The 23,716-nt window shown below is 55.8% G+C and overlaps 10 protein-coding genes and 1 non-coding gene across 11 annotated transcripts; 7 read left to right on the top strand and 4 right to left on the bottom strand.

The window, feature by feature from the left end:
• Positions 1 to 106: 106 nt before the first annotated feature.
• On the bottom strand, positions 107 to 1,886 carry D7B24_003989 (uncharacterized protein; the record flags this gene model as incomplete). Its single annotated transcript, XM_028638170.1, has 2 exons — positions 107 to 1,264; positions 1,392 to 1,886. 2 exons carry the CDS (start codon positions 1,884 to 1,886, stop codon positions 107 to 109), a joined length of 1,653 nt encoding a protein of 550 aa, XP_028497057.1.
• A 1,807-nt stretch (positions 1,887 to 3,693) lies between these two features.
• D7B24_003988 (uncharacterized protein) lies at positions 3,694 to 5,922 on the bottom strand (the record flags this gene model as incomplete). Its single annotated transcript, XM_028638169.1, has 1 exon — positions 3,694 to 5,922. One exon carries the CDS (start codon positions 5,920 to 5,922, stop codon positions 3,694 to 3,696), a length of 2,229 nt encoding a protein of 742 aa, XP_028497056.1.
• A 594-nt stretch (positions 5,923 to 6,516) lies between these two features.
• On the top strand, positions 6,517 to 6,588 carry D7B24_003987. Its single transcript has one exon. It is a non-coding gene; the product is annotated as a tRNA-Asp (tRNA).
• A 510-nt stretch (positions 6,589 to 7,098) lies between these two features.
• Positions 7,099 to 9,064, top strand: D7B24_003986 (uncharacterized protein; the record flags this gene model as incomplete). The annotated part of the gene is made up of 4 exons (XM_028638168.1): positions 7,099 to 7,468; positions 7,540 to 8,001; positions 8,058 to 8,397; positions 8,458 to 9,064. The coding sequence occupies 4 exons, from the start codon at positions 7,099 to 7,101 to the stop codon at positions 9,062 to 9,064; spliced, it is 1,779 nt and encodes a 592-aa protein (XP_028497055.1).
• Positions 9,065 to 9,699: 635 nt separating this feature from the next.
• HYD5_1 (Fungal hydrophobin) lies at positions 9,700 to 10,098 on the bottom strand (the record flags this gene model as incomplete). The annotated part of the gene is made up of 2 exons (XM_028638167.1): positions 9,700 to 9,818; positions 9,918 to 10,098. 2 exons carry the CDS (start codon positions 10,096 to 10,098, stop codon positions 9,700 to 9,702), a joined length of 300 nt encoding a protein of 99 aa, XP_028497054.1.
• Positions 10,099 to 11,579: 1,481 nt separating this feature from the next.
• On the bottom strand, positions 11,580 to 12,547 carry D7B24_003984 (uncharacterized protein; the record flags this gene model as incomplete). Its single annotated transcript, XM_028638166.1, has 4 exons — positions 11,580 to 11,643; positions 11,720 to 11,752; positions 11,953 to 12,051; positions 12,105 to 12,547. 4 exons carry the CDS (start codon positions 12,545 to 12,547, stop codon positions 11,580 to 11,582), a joined length of 639 nt encoding a protein of 212 aa, XP_028497053.1.
• Positions 12,548 to 13,097: 550 nt separating this feature from the next.
• D7B24_003983 (uncharacterized protein) lies at positions 13,098 to 14,908 on the top strand (the record flags this gene model as incomplete). The annotated part of the gene is made up of 3 exons (XM_028638165.1): positions 13,098 to 13,282; positions 13,394 to 14,055; positions 14,118 to 14,908. 3 exons carry the CDS (start codon positions 13,098 to 13,100, stop codon positions 14,906 to 14,908), a joined length of 1,638 nt encoding a protein of 545 aa, XP_028497052.1.
• A 984-nt stretch (positions 14,909 to 15,892) lies between these two features.
• Positions 15,893 to 16,516, top strand: D7B24_003982 (uncharacterized protein; the record flags this gene model as incomplete). Its single annotated transcript, XM_028638164.1, has 3 exons — positions 15,893 to 15,920; positions 16,187 to 16,352; positions 16,435 to 16,516. 3 exons carry the CDS (start codon positions 15,893 to 15,895, stop codon positions 16,514 to 16,516), a joined length of 276 nt encoding a protein of 91 aa, XP_028497051.1.
• Positions 16,517 to 19,498: 2,982 nt separating this feature from the next.
• D7B24_003981 (uncharacterized protein) lies at positions 19,499 to 21,186 on the top strand (the record flags this gene model as incomplete). Its single annotated transcript, XM_028638163.1, has 5 exons — positions 19,499 to 19,687; positions 19,742 to 19,942; positions 19,992 to 20,528; positions 20,582 to 20,825; positions 20,888 to 21,186. The coding sequence occupies 5 exons, from the start codon at positions 19,499 to 19,501 to the stop codon at positions 21,184 to 21,186; spliced, it is 1,470 nt and encodes a 489-aa protein (XP_028497050.1).
• An 813-nt stretch (positions 21,187 to 21,999) lies between these two features.
• D7B24_003980 (uncharacterized protein) lies at positions 22,000 to 22,394 on the top strand (the record flags this gene model as incomplete). The annotated part of the gene is made up of 3 exons (XM_028638162.1): positions 22,000 to 22,125; positions 22,228 to 22,275; positions 22,341 to 22,394. The coding sequence occupies 3 exons, from the start codon at positions 22,000 to 22,002 to the stop codon at positions 22,392 to 22,394; spliced, it is 228 nt and encodes a 75-aa protein (XP_028497049.1).
• A 132-nt stretch (positions 22,395 to 22,526) lies between these two features.
• D7B24_003979 (uncharacterized protein) lies at positions 22,527 to 23,711 on the top strand (the record flags this gene model as incomplete). Its single annotated transcript, XM_028638161.1, has 1 exon — positions 22,527 to 23,711. The coding sequence occupies one exon, from the start codon at positions 22,527 to 22,529 to the stop codon at positions 23,709 to 23,711; it is 1,185 nt and encodes a 394-aa protein (XP_028497048.1).
• Positions 23,712 to 23,716: the final 5 nt, after the last annotated feature.

Below are 23,716 nucleotides of genomic sequence, written 5' to 3'. Positions count from 1 at the left end.
GGCAGTGAACTTCGGCACGAGTTGAATGTATTTATTATGATCAATGACGATCCAAATCCTCGTGAAATCTTGCTGATCGATGCTCGCATGGCAAGCCGAGCCCCCTCTAGTCCTGAATCCTGGCATCCGTCGTCTCCATCTTGTTCGTCGGCAACAGCGCCGTCGTGACCACACACCCCAGCATGACACCGCCGGCCAGATACAGGACGGCATTGATATCGCCCTCGCCCTCGGAACGACCGTACAGGTGCTGCGCAATCAGGGGACTGACGATGCCAAACAGGCGGCCCCAGAAGCCGGCCAAACCACAGGCCGTGCCGCGCACGGGCGCCGGGAACGCCTCGGGCGTCCACCCGTAGAGCACGGCGTTGAACATGCTCTGGAAAAAGTACTCCATCGTGAAGAGGCCCTCGTTCTTGGCGCGCGTGTCGACGACGGACAGCAGAAAGATGGACGTGCTCATGAGGGCCGCCGAGAGCACGAGGGTCCACTTGCGGCCGAAACTGGGAATGTGGTACATCAAGGCGCCGAGCAGCACGCCAAAGATGCCGGGGACGTAGGTGTAGATGTAGGCAGCGTAGGTCTGGGTGAGGCTGACGTCGATGGCGCCGTTCTTGAGGGCGAGGATGCGCGGCAGGTAGAAGCCGGCGACGGTGAAGGCCCAGTAGTCCATGATGTAGGTCAGCCAGACGAGGATGGTCAGGCGCGTCATCTGCCAGCCGTCGAAGAGCATCTTGTAGCGGGACATGTCCAGCCGCAGCTTTTCGTACCAGGAGAGCTTCAGCTGGCGGTCGCCACCGCCGAGCATGGCTTTGGAAGCAGATCCGGACCCGGACCCGGACCCGGACCCGGACCCGACGGACGAGTCATCGGTGGTGAGTGACTCGAAGATGGCGAGCGTCAGCTTGCACGGACGCTTGTTGACCTGGCCCATGTGATGCAGCGTCTCGATGGCCTTGGCGTCCTGACCGCGGTAGATCAGGTACTTGGGCGTCTCGCGAAAGGTAAAGACGAAGAAGCGCAGGATGAAGACGGAGAGGGTGATGGCGCCAATGGTGAACAGGAGGTAGCGCCAGCCCATGTTGGCACCGCGGGAACAGCATTCTTCGCCGTCGGCGACATTGCGACAAGACGGAAGGGGGTCCTGTTCGGAGAAATTGGGGGAGCACGAGTAGACAGGGATGAAACCAAAGGCAATGGCGGAGCAGATGACGACGCCAATGGGTTGGAAGACGGACAAGCAAGCCAGCAGAAAGCGTTTGTTCTGGGAAAATGTCAGTTTTGACATACTTGCCAGTCGATATCAGGCGCCAGGGGGGGGGGGGGGGTGAACTCGCCTTGGGGATGAACTCGAGCGTGATGGTCGTGTCGATGGGAATGTTTCCGCCGACTCCAAAGCCAACGAATGCCGTCAAGACCAGGAAGGTATTGTAATTCTGGGAAGCACCGAGACACAGGCCAAAGACGGAGGCAATCAGACAGGTCAAGTTGAAAGCCCAGCGGCGACCCACGATGTCAGCGAGGAAGCCCCAGACGAAGGCCCCGGCCGTCATGCCGGCGTTGAAGCTGGTGCCAATGTTGCCGGACTCGGCGTTGCTGAAGCCAAGCTCCTGCTGCAGAGGACTGAGGGCGAGACCGAATGCCTGGGCCCAGAGCAGATCGAGCAGGTAGCCGAAGCCGCAGAGACACCAGATGTACCATTGGTACCTGCCCATGCCCTGGTATTCGATCTCGCGGTTGATGAGAACGCATTTCTTCTCGTAGAGAGTCAGACCCTCAAGACCCTGAAGGTCGACGCCGTGGGCGTCGCCCTCGATTTCGTTGGGTGGCGTGTTGTGGCCCGAGGAGAGCTTGGTCCCCTTGGGCGCCGCGTTGGACGGGTGCATAGTGCTGGAATCGGTTCGACAGCAGCAGTGCCACGAAAGAGGGATCGGCAACCTTGACTGTCCTTTCGGGCAAGGGAAAGGGCTATGGATGGCTTCGGTGTCTGGGGCGGACCGTTGTCACGTTTTGTCGACGGAGACAGGACAGGTCGTCGAGAGGAGATGCAGGTTGGAGGGATGATGTAGCCTTTATCTCGCGGGGAGGCGCAATGTTGGGGCATCCTCACGTTCGGCGCCGACAGACGGTTCCCCTCGGCCAGGCGCGTGGCCGTATGCGAGAATCGTTGATGTCATGGAACTGGGGGAGAGGGGGGGAGGACAGGCGGGCGTGCTGTGAGATGTCATGTAACGTGGTTGCGACAGTTGGATGGCGGCAACAGGGATGGGCCGGTAGAGGCAGCCCTTTCATCGGTAGGCGAAGGGGACAGAGCTCGTTCGATGGATCTCGAACCGAACCGGCGGCGACTTTGATAGGCATGGGATGCCCTCATGGAGCCGGATGGCTTTTCGGTCTTTGGCCATGGGATTGATGGGTGTCGTCAGAGGACTGGGAGAGGCCAGAGCCAGATGGCGTTGGCGCACTTGAGGACATGTGCGGGTAATGCCCAGGGCCGCCGGGGGACGTGGGGCCCACTTGGCGTCCGGCGAACAGCGCTGTAGTGGGACGCTAACAGATCTCGATAGTGATCGGTCTTGGGGGCTTCGGGTGCCTACCCACCTGCCTGCCCACCTGCCTGCCTTACCTACTACCTGCCTTCCTATCTACCTTACCAGGTCCTGACCATAGGTACCTACACCAGGGAGGTAGGCGCCGTACGCTTGGTACGTACTGCGCAGGGGCAGAGTCGGCTTCCTCTCTCTTCCGTCATGCGGTATTCTCGAGCGATCGCGTACAATCAAGAACAACACATACCGCCATAACTCTACACGCCTCGCATAACTCTACACGCCTCGCATAACTCTACACGCCTCGCATCCCCCCGATGCACGATGCGATCAGCAGCCACACCTCGTGAGACGCTGCTGGTTCGTCTGGTTGGATCACTGCCGCAATCCCCCCACTTATCCCACAGCGCCTCAGGGATTCGACATGGCATTTCGCAAAGCCGCATGCAGCGCGTGTGGCTCGGTGTGCGACCTGAGTGGGTCGTCTGGGGCAAATGCTCCGGAGCAACCTCCTGTGCGCGTCTATTGATCCATTTGGGGGTGTGCAGTGCTGACATTGTGTGGCAGACCCTGGACTCGTGAACAATCAGTTCGCTATCTTGCAGCGTTGGACGCTCCCGTTTTAAGACTGTAGTCTGAATGGCATAGCTGCAACCTTTTTCTCTCTCCTTGCATTCGACACACGCCACGCCCAGTCAGGTGAACAAGACCATCTTCAAGCCTAAGCAGCGTTCATCCCGGCAACATTCTGTCTCTGAAGCCCCTGACATGTTCCTTTAGCGAAGGTACTTGCCTAGTCATCTAGCTGCTATGGGTGGAATATCTGATCTTGACGTCCCGCGGATAGGACCTCGAGCTCTGAAGAACCAACTCGTACGCAACCAGTTCTATTGATGATCCAGATCCAGATATAGTCTTGCTTTATCTGGTCCCCATGCCCGCTAGCTCTTCGTTGGAGATCTCAAGACTATTGTACCCAAGATAGCGTAAGGTTCCCTGCTGAGGAAAGATCCATCTTCCAAGCTGGGTCCATGAAGATCTCATGACCGATGCCTCACAAGTGGGTTCATGAATGGCAATCCACCGCCTCTCCCTCCATAATTCCCGAACAACATGGCATGAGCAACCATCATGTTCACGTCGCTCATTCCAAGAGGATTTCGCCAACGCGTCGATCCGGCTGTCTCACGGCCTCCCCCTGCATGACGCCCTCACAATAGGCCTCACCAACGTACTCCCATCTGCCAGCCGCTGCCCCTGCTTTTGCACGGAGAATGTGCGGCACCGTGCCGCCCAGCACGACGGCTACTGCATCCCCTACCACGGCCTGCGAAGGACACAGTCCCACAAACCCCTGCTTCGTCATGTACACCCGGTTGCCAATGTTTCTCGCTAGGTGGTCGCGATAGTCTCGCATCGCAGTGCTCCGCAGCAACGTCTCGTCCAGACCGAAACGCTGCAGACCTGCCCTCTGCGAAGACGTCACGCCCTCGAAATTGAACCCCCTGCATCGTTTGCGAAAGGCGAGCCATCGTGTCACGGCGAACATGGCTGTCGAAGCGCCGAGGGCCACGAGCACATCCATGGCCGCGAGGCGGGCACCGCGTAGCAACGTCAAGACAGCTTGACGGGGGGTGGCGGCGTAGGACCGGACCATCTCGAACTCGTTCGGAGGAGCCCAGTACCATGGTGCCTGGCTCAGACTCTGAAGGAGGTTGCCGAGAGTGTAGGTCTGCATCGCGTTGTTCGCTTTGATCAGCATCTGGCCGGTCTGGTGTACTTGCTCTCGCACTCGGACGAGTGTCGTCGCCACGGCGTCGGGCGCCATGTCTTCCAGCAGCACCTTCTCTGTGAGGCCAAAGTCAGAGAGCCGTATGGCCACCTGGGCAAGTTGGTCGGCGTGGAGGCCATGGATGGATGACGTGGCGAGCTGAGCGGCTGTCTCGACAAATTCTTGGGTCTCGTCGAGGAAGGCCTTTGTCATGATATAGTCGACACCCTCCGATGTCTTGTCTGACGAATCCAGCTGCAATTGTCGAGCGCCCACCCGGCTGATGTGATCCACGATGACACCCTCCACCACGAGGCAGCCCGATGTGGGGTCAACACGCGGCGTGGATCCGCCGGGGCCCCCGGCACTGAACACCGGCTGGCCGAGCTCCATGTAGCCGTGCGGCACGCGCAGCTTGGCCGACCAGTCCGGCGCCCACGATGGCAGGCCGGCTATTTCTTTGGGAAACTGCGAATACAGCAGCAGATCGGTGTTCCTCGCCGCCATGAGCCCCGCAACGTCGGTGTACACCCCGACGGCGTCATGATAGCGCACCCGCACTTGCCGCCAGTACGCGTCGTCTCTCGCCAGTCCCATGAGCCCGAAGATTCTGTCCTCCGGCATGGTCGCCCCAATCTTGTTGCCCTCCTTGTCGATGTTGTACTTGAGGACAACGTCATACAGATCGCGCTTGCCATCCCCGGTGTGTATGGCCCTCCGCTCCTGGAACAGACGTATGACGGCGGCGTTCAGCTGGAAGACGCGTTCCCGCTGCTTGATCGTGGACACGGGGACGTCGCCCTTGATGTTCCTCAACCACCACACGTTGTGCACGACGAAGAAGAGCATGGCCGCGCGCAGACACGTGACGCAGACGACTTCTCCGCCGCAGAGGAGAACGGCGTCGCGCACGAGGCAGAACTCCTGGATGACCCAGAGGCGGCTGAACCACGAACGACTCTGGACGTCGATCGCGCTCGCCAGCGGGAACTCGGGATTCGCCTGGATGAGGGCGAGCAGCGCGTCGCGATCGGCAGCCACGGCGGGCTCGCAAGGCATGGTGGGATCGGCGACGGCGTCGTAGATCGCGAGAAACTCTTTTCCCGCGATCTGGACGATGCGACCTAGCGGAGAGGCTGCGTTGATTCGACGGACGAAGCGGAAGTAGTCGTCTGAGGCGGGCGTTGAGGGGCCGAGGCGCACGACGACGCGCGCGCTGCGTGTGTAGATCTCGCCCATGAGCGGCACCTGACCCGCCTTGTCGGCAGGGCTGCGCTGATCGATGCATATCTGGTCAATGAAGATGGCGCGTTGGGTGAAACCTGCGGCTGCGAGTTCGAGAATGGCCGTCTCCAGTGGCGCGTAGATGAAAAGACGGCGGGAGCCTGTTGGCGTCGAGACGTTTATCGGACGGTCTGGCTTTTCATCGGCTCCGACACCCCAGTGGTAAGAGAGAGCGTCATACGGCACTGGATTAGGAAGGGATGTCTCGACGATGGAAACATCAATAGTTGGCGGTGAAGTCGCCGTGTCAACAAGCAAAAGACGAACGAGCCGAAACGTGCCGGCAATTGTAATGGGAGAATACTGGTATGGCTCCATGATGGACCTCGCTCCTCTTGGGTCGCTGCTGAAGTTCAGTCGTGAGCGATAGGCAATGTGACGTCGAACCACTCTCGAGAATGCCCTTCTTGTCGTGACTGTTGGGCGTGATCAGTCGCGTGAGGCTGCCATCGTTATCGTGAGAGCTGAACTTAGCCACACCACTCTATGCTGCACGAGCTGCCGGGGATCCGAACTGCTAACCAATTTGGTCATCTGCATGGCCGTATTGGTGGCCACTATTGAAAAGTGACAGCCTGATCATCAAGTGAATGCATTTTGACAGACAGCCTTCCCCACTGACATATTGCTAGTGAGCCTTCGATCAGGTCCTGCAAGTCAAAAACTCAAGTCAATTGAAGGGATTATCGGGCGCATGAAAGGGCAACCTGGCGGGTGATGATCCATTTGGGACACTGATGTCAGAAATGTCGTGACCTACTTTCTAGCTCCATGGATGTTGTTGAGAGGAATTGCAGGCGTTCTACAGGTGAAGCTGATTGTAATGGAGGAGCAGTTGCACTTGCACAGGAGTGAAGGCTGGGCAATGAGTGTACTATATCAACACATGCAAAAGTTACAACTTTCATCCAGTTCCGATTAGTCTAGTGGTTAGGATATCGGCTTGTCACGCCGGGGACCGGGGTTCAATTCCCCGATCGGAAGTTCTTTTTTTGTTTTCTCCTCGCATCTCTAACAGTACCGCACGTCCGATAGCCCTCTTCTTTGCTTGATCAAAGAACATCTTGTGAAGCTGAAGTGCAAGTGATGAAAGTAAGGAAAATTTCTATGACTTTGAAGTCTGTTGATCGTGTGAACCCGTGAGTGCTCGTGTTGCGTCTGTTGCCACATTGCTGATCCTTGTACTCTGTCAGAGACAAGCAACTTGCGGAAAACCATCGGGATATTGATGGGAAGACCCCTGCCTCATCGTCATCTTTATTTCCCATTCCCTGGCTTGCTTCCTTCATGAGCACCCCAAAAGCCACATCGACAAGACAAGCCCCTCCCAGAGACACGCCGTGAGCTGCATTTCCCCTGGGGCCACGCCAATCCCCCTCCCGGAAACCCGCCGCTAAGCATACCCGGCCCGTGAGCCTGCAGCACTGTTTACCCGGTTCTTTGAGCCCGGGGTTACATGCAGGTCGTGCCTTAATAAATCGTCACGGTGGCACCATGCCCTGCCATGCCAGGCCAGGCCTCTCTCTCTGGGACCAGTTCTCGACGACAAGTCTGCACGAACACAAACGCAGACAGGGCCCCGTCTTCAGTCGCTGCTCCTGCATTGCGAGGCAAGGTTCAACGTACGGGTTCCAACCTCCTCCGGCGACGGACGTCGATCCTCCGCCGTTGACGGCCTCCCCGCACTTCCCCTCGCGAACCCCCGCCAACGGACCGGATCCTCAACCCGACCGCATTGCCGACCCAGTAGCAGATCTTCCAGACCACGATGTTTCCTTGTTGGCCATCTTGCAGAGCATCATGGCCCCTGCTGGCCTTGCCACTCCTCGCGGAGGTGCCGGCTACATATGCTCAGGACGCCCAGGTGCGTTCCGCTGCCTCGATGATGTGAAAGACCTAGGCGAGTCTGATACCACCTCCAGCAACCACTCACAGAACCCTCCGACATGGGTGTCATTCGCAACATTCTGCCTGCGGGCCTCGCCCTGGCTACCACGGGCGCCGCACAGCTGACGAGCCCCGGCGGTGTGGGACGTCTGCCTGCCCTGGGATGGAACTCATGGAACGAGTACGGATGCAACATTGATGAGAGCGTCTTCCTCAAGGTCGGCCATCACCTCGTGGACTACGGACTCAAGGATCTTGGATACGAGTACGTCAACATTGACGATTGCTGGAGCGACAAGGTGCTACGGAGAGACAACACAACAAAGGAGATCATTCCCGATTACGTCAAGTTCCCCAACGGCATCAAGCACGTCGCGGATGAGATCCATAAACTCGGCCTCAAGGTTGGCATCTACTCCAACGCCGGTCTTTCCACCTGCGGTGGCTTCGCGGCGTCCCTGGGCTACGAAGACATTGACGCTGCCACCTTTGCCAAGTGGGGCATCGACTGTGAGTCTGGCCTCAAACTCCCTCTCCTCATCGCCTCTTCCAGGCTGACATGACAGACCTCAAATACGACAACTGTGCCGTGCCCGAGGAGTGGTGGGACGACTGGAAGTACGTTCCCGAGAACTGGTTCGGCGGCCCTCCCAACGAGAAGCAGGACGACGGCTCGCCCGTCAACTCCAAGACGGACAAGCCCGCGCCCCCCGGCTACGACTGGGCCACGTCCAACTCGGCGGAACGCTTCCGCCGCATGCGCGACGAGCTGCTGAAGCAGGACCGCACGATCCAGTACTCCCTCTGCGCATGGGGCCACGCCCACGTCGAGCAGTGGGGCAACGACACGGGACACAGCTGGCGCATGTGGGGAGACATCTACCCCGTGTGGCACGGGAAGCACGAGTAAGTCCTGTCGTTTCATGGACAATGGGGTACTAGCGGACGACCTGACAATGCGCACAGATGGAGCTGGGGCATCGCGCCGATCCTCAACCATGCCTCCTTTTTCTGGAACACGACCGACTTCTGGGGCCACAACGACTGGGACATGCTCGAGGTCGGCAACGGCGAGCTGACTCTTGCTGAGAGCCGCAGCCACTTTACTCTGTGGGCGGCGCTCAAGAGCCCTCTGATCATCGGCACGCGTCTCGAGGGGATCAAGCCCGAGGTCCTCGCGATCCTGGCGAACAAGGAGCTCGTCGACTTTAACCAGGACCCCATTGTGGGTGCCTCTGCCAAGCCGTACGACTGGGGCCTTGGCCGCGAGTTTGGGTCATGGAACCAGACGAACCCGGCAGAGTACTGGGCTGGCGAGTCGTCAAAGGGAACGCACGTCTTCATTCTCAACACGCTGGATGTGGAAGACGAGAAGGTTGTTGTTTTCGCCGACGTCCCGGGCCTCGAGGCTGGCAAGCGGTACGTTGTCCACAACATGTGGACCGGAAGTGACCTCGGGGCCTTTGAGGACTCGTTCAAGATCGACCTCGATGCCCATGATACGGCCGCTCTCAGGATCAACGAGATTGTGTGTCCCAAGAAGAGGGCCCTGACTGATCAGGAGACCGACTAAAGATAGAGGAATCGGAGAAAACCAGGCAGTCTTGTTGGGCAAAGAATTAGATCACCTGTGCTTATACATCTGATGACGATTCTGTTGTTCAGAGACCCGTCCCTGATAGACTCGTTCTTCCTTCCAATCTGGTCCTCGTCGCACTTCAGCTTTGTGGAGCCCACTTCAAACATTCAACAATTTCGACGCCAAAGTACTCTGAGTTTTTCTGCTAGTCGTGATCTTACTGGCGATGTTTTTTTGCCAGAAATAATTTGGCTTGCGGAAGACGATGAACGCCTATACGGAATCCGGCTTGACTTGACCTAGAATGACAGACTCGTGCCTTTCTGTCAGATTATAGTTCTACAGATCGTCGCCCAGGTCTGAACGGCAAAATGGAACCCCACGCAATCTTAAACGTAGGGAGGGACCATATCAATAGAAGACAATTTTCTATTTTTAAGACGCCCGCAAAGCGTGCAATCTGTGACATGCCGTGCGAGACCAAGGACAAAATTCCCGACATTTCTCCTATAGAGCGAGCTAAAGATTTTCGTGTATTTCGAGTCGAGGGACTCGGTTGAGAGAAGAAAAGACAGAGTATACTGCGAGCCGTAGCTTCCACCATTACTGCCGCGCGGCATGGCGTTGTATTAAGCTCCGATGGGCCTCTGGCAAAGAAGGGCAATTTCGCTGATTCCCAGGGTGCAGCATTGGGGCTGCTTTCCGTTGCAGTTCCGCCTCATATCCTCGCCGTTCCTGGCACTCTTTGCTGTTGTTGGAAGAACGAATTAGTTGCGCTCACGAGTTGCAATTGGGGTATTTCTTGAAGCGAATCGAAGCGCCGCAGATAGACCATCGAACAACGTACGCGTAGAGCAGTCTAGAACGGCCAGTCCAAGAATACTGGTGGAGCAGCAGAGAGGAGTGCCGTGAAGGAGGCCAGAGCAGGCGGTGCGCATCTCACGCGTTTCGAGGGATGTTTCGAGGTTGGCTGGGTGTGCCATGACAGCTCCAGCAAACAGGGCAATCGTCGCAATAGAGAATCTCATCTTGGATAGTGAATAGATAATGGAGGAGGTTGATGGAGTGTAGTAGGCAAAAGAGAGAGATCAATGGAGTTCTGTGGAGTGAAGGGAGTTCCTCCGGGGAGGCACAACCCCATGATATTTATATCAGTTGATCAGCGGGAACTAGTGTCTCGGAGTAGGAAAGATAGCATTCTTGAGGTTCTTGTCTTCGCACTCATAAGTAACTCTCAATCGTCTCCTCCGTGAGTTCAGTTGCGTGATAAGACAAGAGCAGACATGAATGGACCAGAGCCATGCTGTTCTGTCTGATCTTGCCATTTTCGCAGGCTCTTTCATTTTTTGAATTCCTTTGGCACGGGTTTTGCCATAGCACGGTCCCTGTATCTGTTTCACTGCCCACGTGGACAAATGTGCCGAAGAATGCGGTAATTCGGATGGCAAAAGTTAGCGTTAAATCAGATACACCTATGACAAAGTTTCAAGCTATATACAAGCAGAACAGGCATTGACATTCAATGTATTTCATAGATGCCAGATTACGAACAGAAAGAAGCCGGAACAGAACGAAGTTCAAGTGTGGAAATAAAACTCGTCAGATGAGAATATCTTTGGATGATGGCAAATCGGCCACTCAGAATCCGACTAGCTGCCGAGGAATGCATTAACGGCGGTTGAGGAGACATGTCTTGATCATGTCTCGCCCCAGCTCTACATCACTTGAGTCATGGCGGTATGCGTATTCTTGTAACAGGCGTTAGTACTCGTCCCGAGGCGTTCGTCGGAGATAGGTTGCAGGTATCAATCTAAAGCAGCTCAGTCATTTGTGTTCCGTGATAACGAACGTCAAGGAGCACATCGCTGTTAGTTCTTACAGCAGGGTATCAGTATATAGAGTGTCACAAAACTCACCAGATGAGGCATCTCATCTGTGGTGTCTTGGCCTGTCTCGAGGCCCTGTTTGGAGAAAGTGTTCTGTTCATTGAATGTGCCCTTGACCGGTCCCTTACTGATGAAAAAACTCTTAATCGCACTGCATGGGTGAACTGTATTCTGAGCACATGGCAGCCGTGTGTCGGGTCTCCTGTCTATCGCTCCAGGTTTGAAGCAGTCATAAAGCTGGCGTTCGCGCATAACTTATTTTCATGTTCATGAGAATAGTAGAGCAGCGGCATATCAGTCAGTAAGCTTTCTAAAGATGTTGATATGCTAGGTATATCCACCTCCAGTCTCCAAGCTGGATCTATGCACCGCCGTTATCGACAGGCCATACCTTTGAAGTATCTATTAAAGCTTGCAATTCGCAACTCGCGGATGCAAATCTTCTCTTCAAGCATGAACTCCACTTCTTCTCTGTTGCAAACAAAAACATTCCCTTTTGCTGTCATCTCATGAGGTTCTGACAAGCCGGAAGATGAACTGCATGGGTATTTGAGGGAAATTGTGATAAGACTGTGCTTGTCCGGGATCGCCACCATCGTCAAAAGATGGTTCTCTCACTTTGTTCATGAGAAGACCGGCATCGAAGAAAGGTTCGAGTAGTTGGTGAATGGGTCGGTGAAACCAAATCTTGCCGAGCGTCAGTGCGAACCTCTAAAACCAACTACAGTTGCTAACTGAAGTTTCCCCTTCTGTGTCGACTCACAAGTGGTTCGGGCTGCCCTCGGAGTGCTTGACTCTGAACAGGGCCAATATTTAGGTACTTAGAGATTTTGATCGACGTGTGAAATTCCTGGACACCAGTGTCTTGATTTTCGATGACCTCAACGATGCGATGCGCTCCGGGCTTATGAAAACATGGATGCAAGTTCGCCATGATTATTCTGCGGATGTGAGCCTATATTCAACAGCAAACGCACTTGTGTGATATAGGCATACCTTCCAGTAGGTTTCAGCACTTTTGGCAGGAATTTCGAAAGCTCTGTCAGATCCGAGAGCTCTTTCAGCAACATGCTTCCCGTAATTACGTCAAACTCCCTGCCACACATTAGCCTAGAAAGCAGAAGATACATAACCCTACAGGCACGTACTCGGCATGCTCGGCTGCAAATGCATCAAGCGCATCTTGACTCAGGAGATCCAGGAGTTCATAGCTTATCGCCAGACCCAAATCTTGACTACGCTTTCGGGCGTTTTCGATCTGCTGGGGGCTGTAATCGGTTGCTAGTACGGCAACGCCTCTTCGAGCAAGTCTTCGGGCGACGATGCCGTTGCCTGTGCCCAGATCCAGCACTCGATGATGGGGTTGCACCTCTGCGAGCTCCTCTATGGTTGGCAGGATGAGCTGCGTGAACATATCGTTGCCTTCGCCGAGGGTCGTGTCCCAAAAGTTGGAGTTCTTATTCCAACTATTGAGGTTCGCCGCTCGTGGACCGGTCTCGTTCCGCGAATCATTTCCGACTTCTTGCGGTTTCTGGGCTTCGGCTGGATCCACACAATTCTGCTCTTCGAGACTAGCATTTGAGACCGTCATGTTGAGTTCTCAGGAAAGGTATTTGTTTGACAAAAGGTATTTGTTTGACAAAAGTTATTTGTTTGACAAACGAAGATGTGTAGTAGTTGTCGACTCTATAGATTATTCTGATCCTCCCGTCATTTCTATCATCGGATGAACACGATTATGTATTTCATTGTTGCACGACTCAGCCTCACTCCTGCGAAAAGGTTCCAGTTTAGCGCCTGCCAATTGGTCGAAGACACAGCCTTCGTGCATAAGCCTAGAGTCGCGATTATTAGGCAGATGCTCCAGTCAGTCAATGGCTGTTCCGTTCTAGCCGACAGGTCATCGCTTGTGGGGGTCCCATCTGCAGGCGGGCGGCCTCCTCATTGCCGAGTGGAATTCAGCCTTGTGCACCTGAACTCGCTGGCCAAGATAGCTTGCCCCATACACATGAGATCGCTGTGCAACCAGGCCGATGAGCGTCCTCGTATCTCGGAGAAGACAACGACGACCGCCAGCTTTTCAATTTTACAGTTGAGACTGATCCACTTGGCGAAACCATCAGCACTTCCCCGCCAACGTGATGTCCTCCCCACGGCACATGTTGCCGCTCGCGGATCATGAGAAGTATCGGGAGAAAATCCGTGACACGCTCGACGGCAACCTCGTACTTCCGCATTCAATTGAGGCGGGCGACCCCTATTATATCGGCGATGTCTACGATACCACGCCAGCAGAATGCGTTCAGGAGTGGGAACTATGTGACAAGTAAGTGATTAATCCGGCAGGAAAACAATGGGATTGAGAAGATCACACAATTTTTCTTGTCACTGACCAGACGCTCCGCGATTCATGGTTTGGCAACTGACACTTCATCAGCATCAAGCGTCCCTACTTGGATCACATCAAGGCCGTGTCGCACGCCTGGCCTCACCTGCGGTATCTTGCCCACTGGATGGAGGTGACGACTTCGCCAGTCAAATGGAGCCACATCAAAGCAAAGCAGGCCGTGATCCGCAAGGAGAGGGCCAGCCGTACCAACGTCGCCGTCGTTGACTTTGCGCCCGGCGCTGCCCCCGCCATTCACACCGCCACAAGCCCCGACGCGCTGTCCAACTCGCTGCAAAATGCGCCGGTGCAGCCCGACGTCCACCGCTTGTACGTGGTCGAGGACCTGTCGCGCGACGTTGTCGAGACGCTTGGCGCTGCGTTAGATATTGATCCGCTCTTCTTCCGAGAACAGATCAGCGACTACTGGTGGTACAACACCCGTGACCCATGGGTCGAGCTGCCCGATCTGCAGGTCGCCTCGCGGAGGCGGCGGTTCTTCCACGTAGGATATCTCCAGCCGAGGCATTTCGACAGTCAAGCTTCGTTCGCCGAGGCTACCAAGGAGGCAGGGCGATTCAACGTGTTGCGGAGGGCAGACAATGACAAGAATCACAAAACACTCCTTGATCAACAGGGCGCACTTGTGGCGTTGGTGAGAAGCAAGGCTTCGTTCTGGTGGAAGCCAGCCGAGGGAGATCGAGGGGCCATCGGTGAGTAATGGGGGATGTGTGATCCAGTATAGAGGGTATTTTGGCAGCTGACGATCATTCAGGAGTGCTGCTCGTCGACCCGTCTGTCAAGGAAGGGTCACCACTGTGGGCTGGATATCGCAACTTTGAGCCTACGCCGTCCATATCAGCTCGCGGCCCTTTCAAAGCACCACCGAGAACATCTCTTTTCGAGGCAGTGGTGTACTGGGTTACCAGGATGGAGGGGGCTGAGGTGGCACAGATGGGTGCTGACCCTCGCATCATGCTGAGAGGTTTATCACAGATCGTCTGCGCCGAGTGGCTGACAGTCATCCGCTACATCACCACTCGCCTCGGACAAGTCGAATGGGAGCTGGAGAATCCTGACTTTCGTCGCGATCCCAGTGGCATCAACTCCAGTTTGGCCAAACTGCATCCTTGGCGGCGCAGTGTACCATTGTACAAGACGCTGATCAAGGAGGCGACAGCCAAGGTATTCAACAGCAGCAATGGTCCCTTGTCAGAGTACACATTATCCCTGAAGGAGGATTATCGTGTCGTTGAAGAGGGCATCGATACTTTGCTTCAACGTATAGAACGGATCGTGGCAGTTGCAACAGCAATCATATCGATCGAGGAGAGTCGGAGGGGGTATAGCCTGAACCAGGACCTAGGCCGGCTGACCTATCTAGCCGTCGTTTTCGCACCACTGTCGTTTGTCACAGGCTTCTTTAGCATGTCAGAGGATGTCTCCTCCTTGAGGGGGACGTACTGGGTATACTTCTGTGTTGCCCTGCCTGTTACGGTGCTGGCTTTCGTCTTGGTAGATATGGCGAGGGTGAAGCGATGGGCAAGGAGATGGTCTTCGACGTGAAAAGGGGGAGGAGAATGGGGCAAACCCAGACGCATAGCACTACTCCGGGGGCTCCAGGAGACCCCGACAGAGGACAACAGAATGGACGAACAGGCACATGGGCCCAAAGAAGTTGGCTTCTCATGCCTGAACTTGCTCCTCCTCGTTTATCCTTGTTCCCCCCTGGCGAACCATCGCATGGGCTAATGAAGCCTTCCACACATCCTGCCAACGTGGCGACGACCGGGCCATCGAGCTGAAGTCCGGGGGGGCATGCTGCCAACAAGACTTCCAGCACTGGCATCAAGCTTGATCTCAGGGCCAGGTCGGTTGCCCTTTGGGTTTGACTATCGCGCCACCGATCTTGATGCTTCGAAGCAGGTATGCACTCATCGAGAAAGGCGCGACGACCATCACACCCCCTTTTTTCTTCGCTTCGTCAAGCTTCGCCTGGCCAAGACGCGAGGCATAGCAGCCTCAAAGCCTGCAGTCTCATGGCGTTGTCTCTTGCCGCCCTTGCCGGGCGATGCGAGCTTGCGGAGAGGCCGACACAGGTCTAAGACCGAGCTCGCCAGTTACGACGGGCGCAGGCGTGGCCGGCGAACCTCTACAGGGGGGCGAAATCCGAGCATCATGATTCAGCACCATACTTGTGTTGAAATGGGCAGAAGAGCCCTTCTTGCTAGAATCGACGAGATGTCGTCAAGTATTCCGGCTTTTGCCTTGAGCCTCAACTCGAGAATCTACCTGGCAATAGGTTAGCCCCTGGCATCTCCGGGCACGACCGAAACATTCAGGGGGGGGGGCACTCGGTGAGCGCAAGTATTTGCTTACAGGGGAGTAAAGCCAAGTCATGACCCCACGTCGTTCACGAATATAAATCGGTTGAGATGTGCAGCCAAATCTCAGCACGAAGGTATTACGGGACGCTGGGTGGGGTGTACGTTGGTGATACTTCAGACTCGGCCCAAAGGAGCTGGGAAACCCCCCTCAGCGCGTCACCCAATGGCCTCAACTCGAAAATACTATGAAAGTATACTCTTGGCTAGTTCAAGGGAAAGCAACGTGGAGGCCCAATCTCGATATATCGCGCAATGACTGAGCAGTGGCGTCAACATCACAAAGCATGCCGCATACTTGGGTCTATACGCCTGAGGCGCTTCGCGCGTTGAGGGAGCGCGACGAAGGCCGCGATCCATCGGGCCTCCAAATTGAGCATTGCTCCGCGACGTCGTGAGGAGAAGCTCCGGCTTGGCTTGTTGAGCCGCCCCCTTTTCGCTGACACTTGCACTCGGACAGACCCTGGTTACCCAAGCGAGCGACGTTGTGGCCGTACGGGGCTCGGTTTCTACTCCGCAAGTTATGAGGCTCGCGTCGTCTTCGCCAAGAATGCTCAGAGAACATCTCGGACCAACCCACTGTTCCAACTTGAAGAGGAGGCCCACTCAGGCTCCGCAACGCCCCGGTAAGTCACCCGGGTTCCACCGAGTCGACACCAGCTTCACTATGTTGCTGTCTACTATTATGGAGATTGACTGAAAATATAGTTCCTGTGGAGTGCGGGGAAGTTTAGAGGGAGGGGAAAATGAGGAGGGGCAACCAACGCCAGGGCACCATCAGGTCATGTGAGGGGGAAGAGACAGAGAGAGGACTGGGGCAGTGGATGGGGGCCGCAAGGAGGCACGAGCGACTAGGCGGAAACGTTGGCATGGCCTCTGTCGCACAGGGCAAAGCCAGACAAGACAAAGGAAGTCGGGGGAAGCGAGAAACATTCGTCTGAAGTGTTATCAACACTACCACCACCAGCACCGTCACGTTCTTGATTTAGACATTACCAGTCCAGGCAATGGAAGCAGCAGATCGTCTCACCGCATCTCTGTTCAGCGTGCTTCTAAGTATAGGCTGCTGAGCGGCCAGAGATGATTTTCTCGCCCCCCCCACGGTCAGAGCTTCGAGACAACAGACGTCTGTTGTTCTGTTCTTCTCAGATTATCCGTGAAGCACCACGAGTGTGTCAATCTTGAGGCCTGTGGTTTTCCCCAGCAGCCAGCAAATTACGAAGACTACAGCCGTGCGGGGGACAAAGGTTCTGGGAATGTTCCGTACCCTGCCCCTTTCGTGCAGTGTCCTGCGTGGTCTTTTCGCCCTAACCAAGGGCTCCCTTTTTTTTATGGACCAGGTTGCTTACGCTTAGGTGGCATTGGATGGTACCTGGCACGAGCCGTGACTACTTCTCCGGGGGGTATGAGGTGTGATCGCGCTGGTTTGGTTCGTCGTCCCCACCAGCTGGCAGTCGAGTCCAAGCGCGGCGGTATTTGCTCTCATGCAAGGAATACTGTTGTGCTGACTCTTCGTCTTGTTATGGAGCCGCAGCGGTGAGCCCTTGACGTTCCGGGTACGGGTCCCTCCGAGAGGTGGTCACCCTTCGTCTTGCTCGCTCCCCGCCTCTGAGCATCGTTGGCTGGAGCACTCGAGACACGGCTGGCCTCGCTTCCCTTCCATGCAGCGTGGAACGTGCCTCGTTCGCGTTAGTGTGCTAAAGCGTCGGCAGAAACCCATGTAGGGTAAAGGTCGCCACGGATGAGGCGTAAATGTGGCATGACAGAGTCAACTGCCGTCGATCTGGGTCTGGATGGCCACCAACGGACGATAATTTCGCGGCTTCTCGAGACAACAGACTTCGCGACCATGATCCTTAATGTTCCGGTGAGACGGATACGCGGGGAACGTAGTGAAGGGAGCACATGTAGGTACGAGAAATGTGTGGCCGCCACGCTGCAACCGGTCGGGGCAAGCCAAACTCCAACATGCCTGATCCACCTCCTATGGAACCGACCTAGGTACCTGTGGCAGCAACCGGCCGTGCTGGGCATAAGCTTAATTCAAGGTTGGCTGATCGTATTGCTCCCTGGGGACGGGGGTCGTACTCCAGCTATCGACCTAGTGCGAGTAGCACCAGACGGTTCCAGCAGACGGCTGAGCTGACCACTGGACTTGGTGTTACTGGCCGCCATGTTCGCGCCAGTTCACGCTATTCTGCCGCACCAACGAGTTACAGCGCCTGATTTCCAACGCTTTGCCTTTGCGAGATGATCGATGATCCTTTCTCCAAGGGGTACCATCTCTAACCCCATGGTGCACCGCCGCAGGCCGTCGGATGGTGCAGATCGATCCCTCGAGTTCCAGATGAGACATTCTCGTTGGTGAGATGCCATGGTCCACCTCTGTCATCCCGCAGATGGCTAAGAGACGTCACTGGTCTTTGTGCTCTGCGTGATCATCATGGACGGCACATCAGGACAACGGACAGGCCGACATTGCATCACACAGCGGCTGCCAAGAGAGACATGCGATGTGCTGGTGCCACCTGTTTTGGGAGATCATGTCGCAATTGAGGATTATGCTACGAAATAGCATTCAAAGAAAAGTAACCACTTGACACACCGAAAAGAAGAATACATGGGGGCGGGGAGGTGGAATCGGCGCAATCTCACTGCACATGCGTTGAACCCAGCATCCTCCAGCCTCCTTCGTCTTCTGCCCCTCACAACCTCACGCGCCAGACGGCCAAGGTGGGCGATACAACACCATACGCACGGGCATGGAGACCCAAGAGGTTGCACTACAGCCTCTGTTGGGTCGTCGTCTGCGGGCGCCAAAGCGGTCTTCTCTCCCAATGGCCACAGGACCGACGCCGTCGGGTCCTAGACTGAGCGCTAGAATACCAGAAGCTCGAGCATCCCCCACAATGCCGCGTGCGGGAGCGGCAGGGGGGGTGTCGTCTGGCAGCGGCGGGCGAGTCAGGGCATCACAGCATCACGGGCACCCTGGGGACGTCGGCATCCCTGTTGGTCTTGGCTGCCAAGTGCGAAACCCGGACTGCTTGGTGTTGCGTGCCCGGGTACGTTGGGATGGTCGGCGACTCGACCTTCTTCAGCATGGTTTTGGATCATCGCGCACGATCGCCTGCTTCTTCCGTGCGCGCAATGTGTGTCACTGTTCGTTCGCACCGGAGAAGGCTGAACATAGTCTTGACGCTGCCAAGACCAACACTAGGGTCGTGATGCGGCTGTTTGCTGCACGTTTGCTTGGCCCGACGGCAGGCCCGACTCGTGCTAGCGTGAAGGTTTGTTCATGTTCCATCGCATCCAACGATGGGTGTGCCATGATGGTGGCACGGATGGGCACGCTTGTCGGATGGAGTCGGGGGCAAGCCGCCGCCACGGCTGCTTTCTGTTCATCTCTCGTGTGGAACACGGATCAGCGTTCCATCTCGTTTGTTTCCTCGTTTCGCTCCACATGGACCACGTCCACCCCCGCGGGGAACATAGCGCGATTCAGCGTAACCAGCGTAATGGAGACATGGGGTAGCAGTAGTGTCAGCTGGGGAAGAGGAGTCTTTGGAGTCGTAGTCTGGGGAATGGTTGGGGATGGGCAAGGCGGGCTGGAAAACCTATATCTAGGAGATTCCCCTTCAGTTCCCAAGAAGTCTCTCATGTCAGACAAGACGAAGCATCACCCTTCTCTTGATCATTGGTAGTGACTGGTCACTTCTCTCTCTTCCTCCATCCTTGAAACCTTCTTTCCTACCTCATCAATACCATCGCAAACATGTCGGCCGACGAGAAGACCCGTCAGGCTGAGATCGAGCATGCTCGCACCAACGAGTCTGGCATGTTCGACGATGGCGGCCCAGAGAAGCCTGTCCCCCGCGTCGAGAAGGTTGATCAGTTTGGTGCCCACGAGAAGACCGATCCTAAGGAGATTGCTCTCGTGAAGAAGCTCGACCGCTGGATCATGGTATGTGCCTGGTCACAACGCGTCTGGAAAGGTGATTGCTGACCCAACCGCCAGCCCATGCTTTGGTCTATGTACTGGCTCAACTATCTTGATCGTAACGCCATCGCTTTGGCGCGCCTGAACGACCTCGAGGATGACCTCAACCTCTCCGGCACCGAGTACCAGACCTGCGTGTCTATTCTTTTCGTCGGTTACATCCTGGGTCAGATCCCCTCCAACATGTTCCTTACCCGAACGAGGCCTTCCCGCTACATGGTATGTCCCGGTCGAAGTTTTCTGCGTGAATCGCCGCTCACACATCTAGGGTATCATGATGATGCTCTGGGCCATCGTTTCTGCCCTCACCGCGCTCTCCCACAACTACATTGGTCTTCTCCTGACCCGTTTCTTCCTCGGTCTCACTGAGGCTCCTTACTACCCCGGCGCCGTCTACATCCTGTCCATCTTCTACAACCGTAAGGAGGTCGCCACCAGAATCGCCATCCTCTACACTGGCAACATCCTTGCCACGGCTTTTGCTGGTCTCATCGCCGCCGGTGTTTTCCACGGCATGGACGGCGCTGGTGGTCTCGCTGGCTGGCAGTGGCTTTTCATCCTCCAGGGTGCCGTCACCTTTCTCATTGCTATTGTTGGCTACTTCGTCCTTCCCGACTTCCCCCTGACCACCAAGTGGCTCACCGAGGAGGAGCGCAACCTTGCGCACAACCGCATTGAGCTCGACACCGTCTCCAACGAGGGCCAGACTGGTCTCACCAAGGGTCTCAAGGAAGCCTGCCGCGACCCCATGGTCTGGATCTTCTGCGCCATGGCTCACATGCATCTCGCTGCCAACGGTTTCAAGGTACGCTTTTTTCGTCTTTTGGGGTCCCTTGTGACAATGGCTAACATGAGCAGAACTTCTTCCCCTCCGTCGTCAAGACCCTCGGATTCGGCCAGACCATCACCCTTGTGCTGACTTGCCCTCCCTACCTGATTGCCGGCGCCGTCACCATCGCCGTGTCTTGGTCTTCTGGCCGCTTCAACGAGCGCACCTGGCACATTACCATCTCGAAGGCCGTCGCCACCGTCGGTTTCGTTGCCGCTGCCGCCGTTAACAACGTCGGCGGCCGCTATGCCTCCATGGTCATCTTCACTATTGGTACGTGATCACTCCCCTCACGAAGTCGCAAAAGCCATTTCAATGCTAACACCAACCCCCAGGAACGTACGGCGTCAACTCGCTCATCCTCGGATGGTGCGGCAGCACCTGCGGTCAGACCAAGGAGAAGAAGGCCGTCGCCATCGGCATGGTCACGACCATTATGAACATCAGCTTCATCTGGACCCCCTACTTGTGGCCCAAGAGCGACGAGCCCCGCTACCTCATTGCCATGATGAGCAGCGCCGCCTTCAGCATCGCCACGGCCGCGCTGGCCTGGCTCGCCAAGATCATCATGAAGCGCAGGAACAGGGCGCTGCGCGCGAGCGAGAACGAGACGAATGTGTTCTACGTGTACTAAATCGTACACCCCCGGGAGGGCCTGGCTGGTCAAGGCGTCCCTGGACGGTTAGGAAATAGGGTTTACCGTCGGGCGACGAGTTTGCTTCGGCGGTGGCGTACACGGTGCCTGGTTCTGTTTTCGCTGGGCTCGGATTTTTGATAGGTGATGAATTACGATAAGCTTCTGTTGACCAAGTTCGTTCTGTAATTCGACGTGATCGCGAATTGTACTGAGTGTCCTCACCTTGTACTTGGCATGGTAGTACTTAAATTCTCCTCAGTAAAAAAGCCCATATAGAAAAGCGAATGCATAGCGCGACGAAGTGTTCTATGAAAGATAAAGGACACCAGCTTAAGTCTAATATGCCATGTCAGTCGCATACATGATCTATCACCCACTTGACCTCTGGATCTGGTCAATTTCGTGGTTGACTTGGCAAATGTCAAACCTACCGACAAAAAAATGAAGTTGCTTCAGGGTCAGCACACATCTTATGACAACAGACGTGCAATCCAGTTCTGGCCGGACTGATAGAGTGAATATTGCTCAGGGAATAAATTCTCTGAGGCCGCACGTGATGCCAAGCATGCTCCGCCATTCCACGTGCTTTGCTCTGCTCTCACGATTGGCATATAGATGCAGGCTAAATGGTCCAAGGCCATAACACCCAACCACGGGCGGCCAATAGAATCTCAACGCATTGATGCGGCCCTCTTCTCTCTCCCCAACACCAGATGCGTCCCGATTTTGAATGCATCCAGTCTTCTCAATTCTATTTCTTACTGTTATCCAGACGTACGCACACGCATCGCTAGGTACCCAGGAGCGGTGATGGCTATCAGAGGGAGCACAAGTTGGCGGACAGCCCGTGTTTCCAAGAAACTGTGGAGCACGTTCAGGACCAACTATCATTTGGGCTTCACTGCCTTTGGAGGCCCGCCAGTGCATTTCAAGATTGTGAGTCTCACCACTTACGGAATGTCCCAATTGAAGGGGTTGACGAGGAAGGCGACGAGGAGGGTTTGAGGCGTTGGATGCTGATGAAGGTCCTTCTTGTAGCTCCGCGAGAAATTTGTGGTCAAGCTGGGATGGATCGATGAACAAATTGTAAGTCTCGTGGTGTGCAGCCGAAACTTGTTCTAAAGAATGACATAGTACCAAGAGCTTTTCAGCGTGTGCCAGGCCTTCTCTGGACCTGGCAGCACCAAGATGCATTACTGCATTAACCTGATCCACGATGGGTTCCTTTCTGCCTTGCTGGGGTTTTTTATCTGGAGGTACTATGCTCAACTCGACATAGCCACCATGCGTGCGCGCGTGTGCTGATCTGATTTGGCAGTTTGCCTGGCGCTCTCGGCATGTACGGCCTTTCCGTCGGGATTTCCAACGTTGGCGACTCCCTGCCTGGCCCAGTCTACGCCCTGCTCTCCGGTCTCAACGCTTCGACCGTGGGCATTATTGCTGTTGCGGCTGTTCAGCTATCAGAAAAGGCCATCACTGATCCCTTGACCCGCATGATTGTCCTCGTCGCAGGCGCAGCTGGGATTCTCTACAACGCGTTGTGGTATTTTCCCCTCCTGATGCTTGTGGCAGGTGTCGTCACGGTTGTGTATGACTTTCGCTGGCTTCATCCCCTCGCCAAAGGTGTGCTGGAACTGGTCAAGAATCCACGACAAAAGAGCCGTGCCCCAGAGAATGAGTCTATAGAATTACCGGAAACGCAACGGGACGATAGAAGTAGCGCTGTCTCGCGAGAGCACGAGGCGCCACCGAACCGCAACGACGCGGTCGATACCCTCCCCATTACTGAGAACCAACGCTCCGAAGCCGAGACAGAGCCTCGGGTGGTCCCGACAGAGCGTGTTCTGGACTTCTCCTGGGCCATTGGTCTTGCCATCATTGTCTTCTTCCTCATCACGTTCACGGTGGTCATGGTCCTCCGCGGCGTGCTGCCCACGAAACCGCTTCTCTACAGCTTCTTCGCCAACATGTACCTCGCCGGAACGATCATCTTTGGCGGAGGTCCCGTGGTCATTCCCCTTTTGCGAGAGTACGTTGTCGCCGAAGGCTGGGTCAGCCCCCGCGATTTCCTCATCGGCCTCGCCATCCAGCAGAGCTTTCCGGGCCCCAACTTCAACTTCGCCGTCTACCTCGGCGCACTGACAGCAATCAACGGAGGCTACAGCTCGGCCGCCGGCGCGGTGCTTGGTTACATCGGCATATTCGCTCCCGGCCTTATCACCGTGCACGGAACGATGGGCATCTGGAGCGCCATCCGTGGTCTGCGATGGGTCAAGTCGCTGCTGAGAGGTGTCAATGCCGGTGCTGTTGGGCTCATATACACAGCCGTCTACAGATTGTGGCAGATTGGCTACATCGACCAAGACTTCCAGCAGGGAACAAGCTTGGCGCAGGAACCGTGGTGGGTGGTTGTCACGGCGTCGAGTTTTGTCTTTGGGTATTCATTCGGCGTAAACCCGCCCGTCGTCATCGTCATGGGTGCCGTGCTCGGGCTTACCTGGTACGGCGTCGTCACGGCGTAGCGCAT

The sequence above is a fragment of the Verticillium nonalfalfae genome, assembly GCF_003724135.2.
Source record: "Verticillium nonalfalfae strain VnAa140/NRRL 66861 chromosome Unknown scaffold_22, whole genome shotgun sequence".
NCBI classification, from domain to species: domain Eukaryota; kingdom Fungi; phylum Ascomycota; class Sordariomycetes; order Glomerellales; family Plectosphaerellaceae; genus Verticillium; species Verticillium nonalfalfae.
This window is presented reverse-complemented; position numbering and strand designations above follow the sequence as displayed.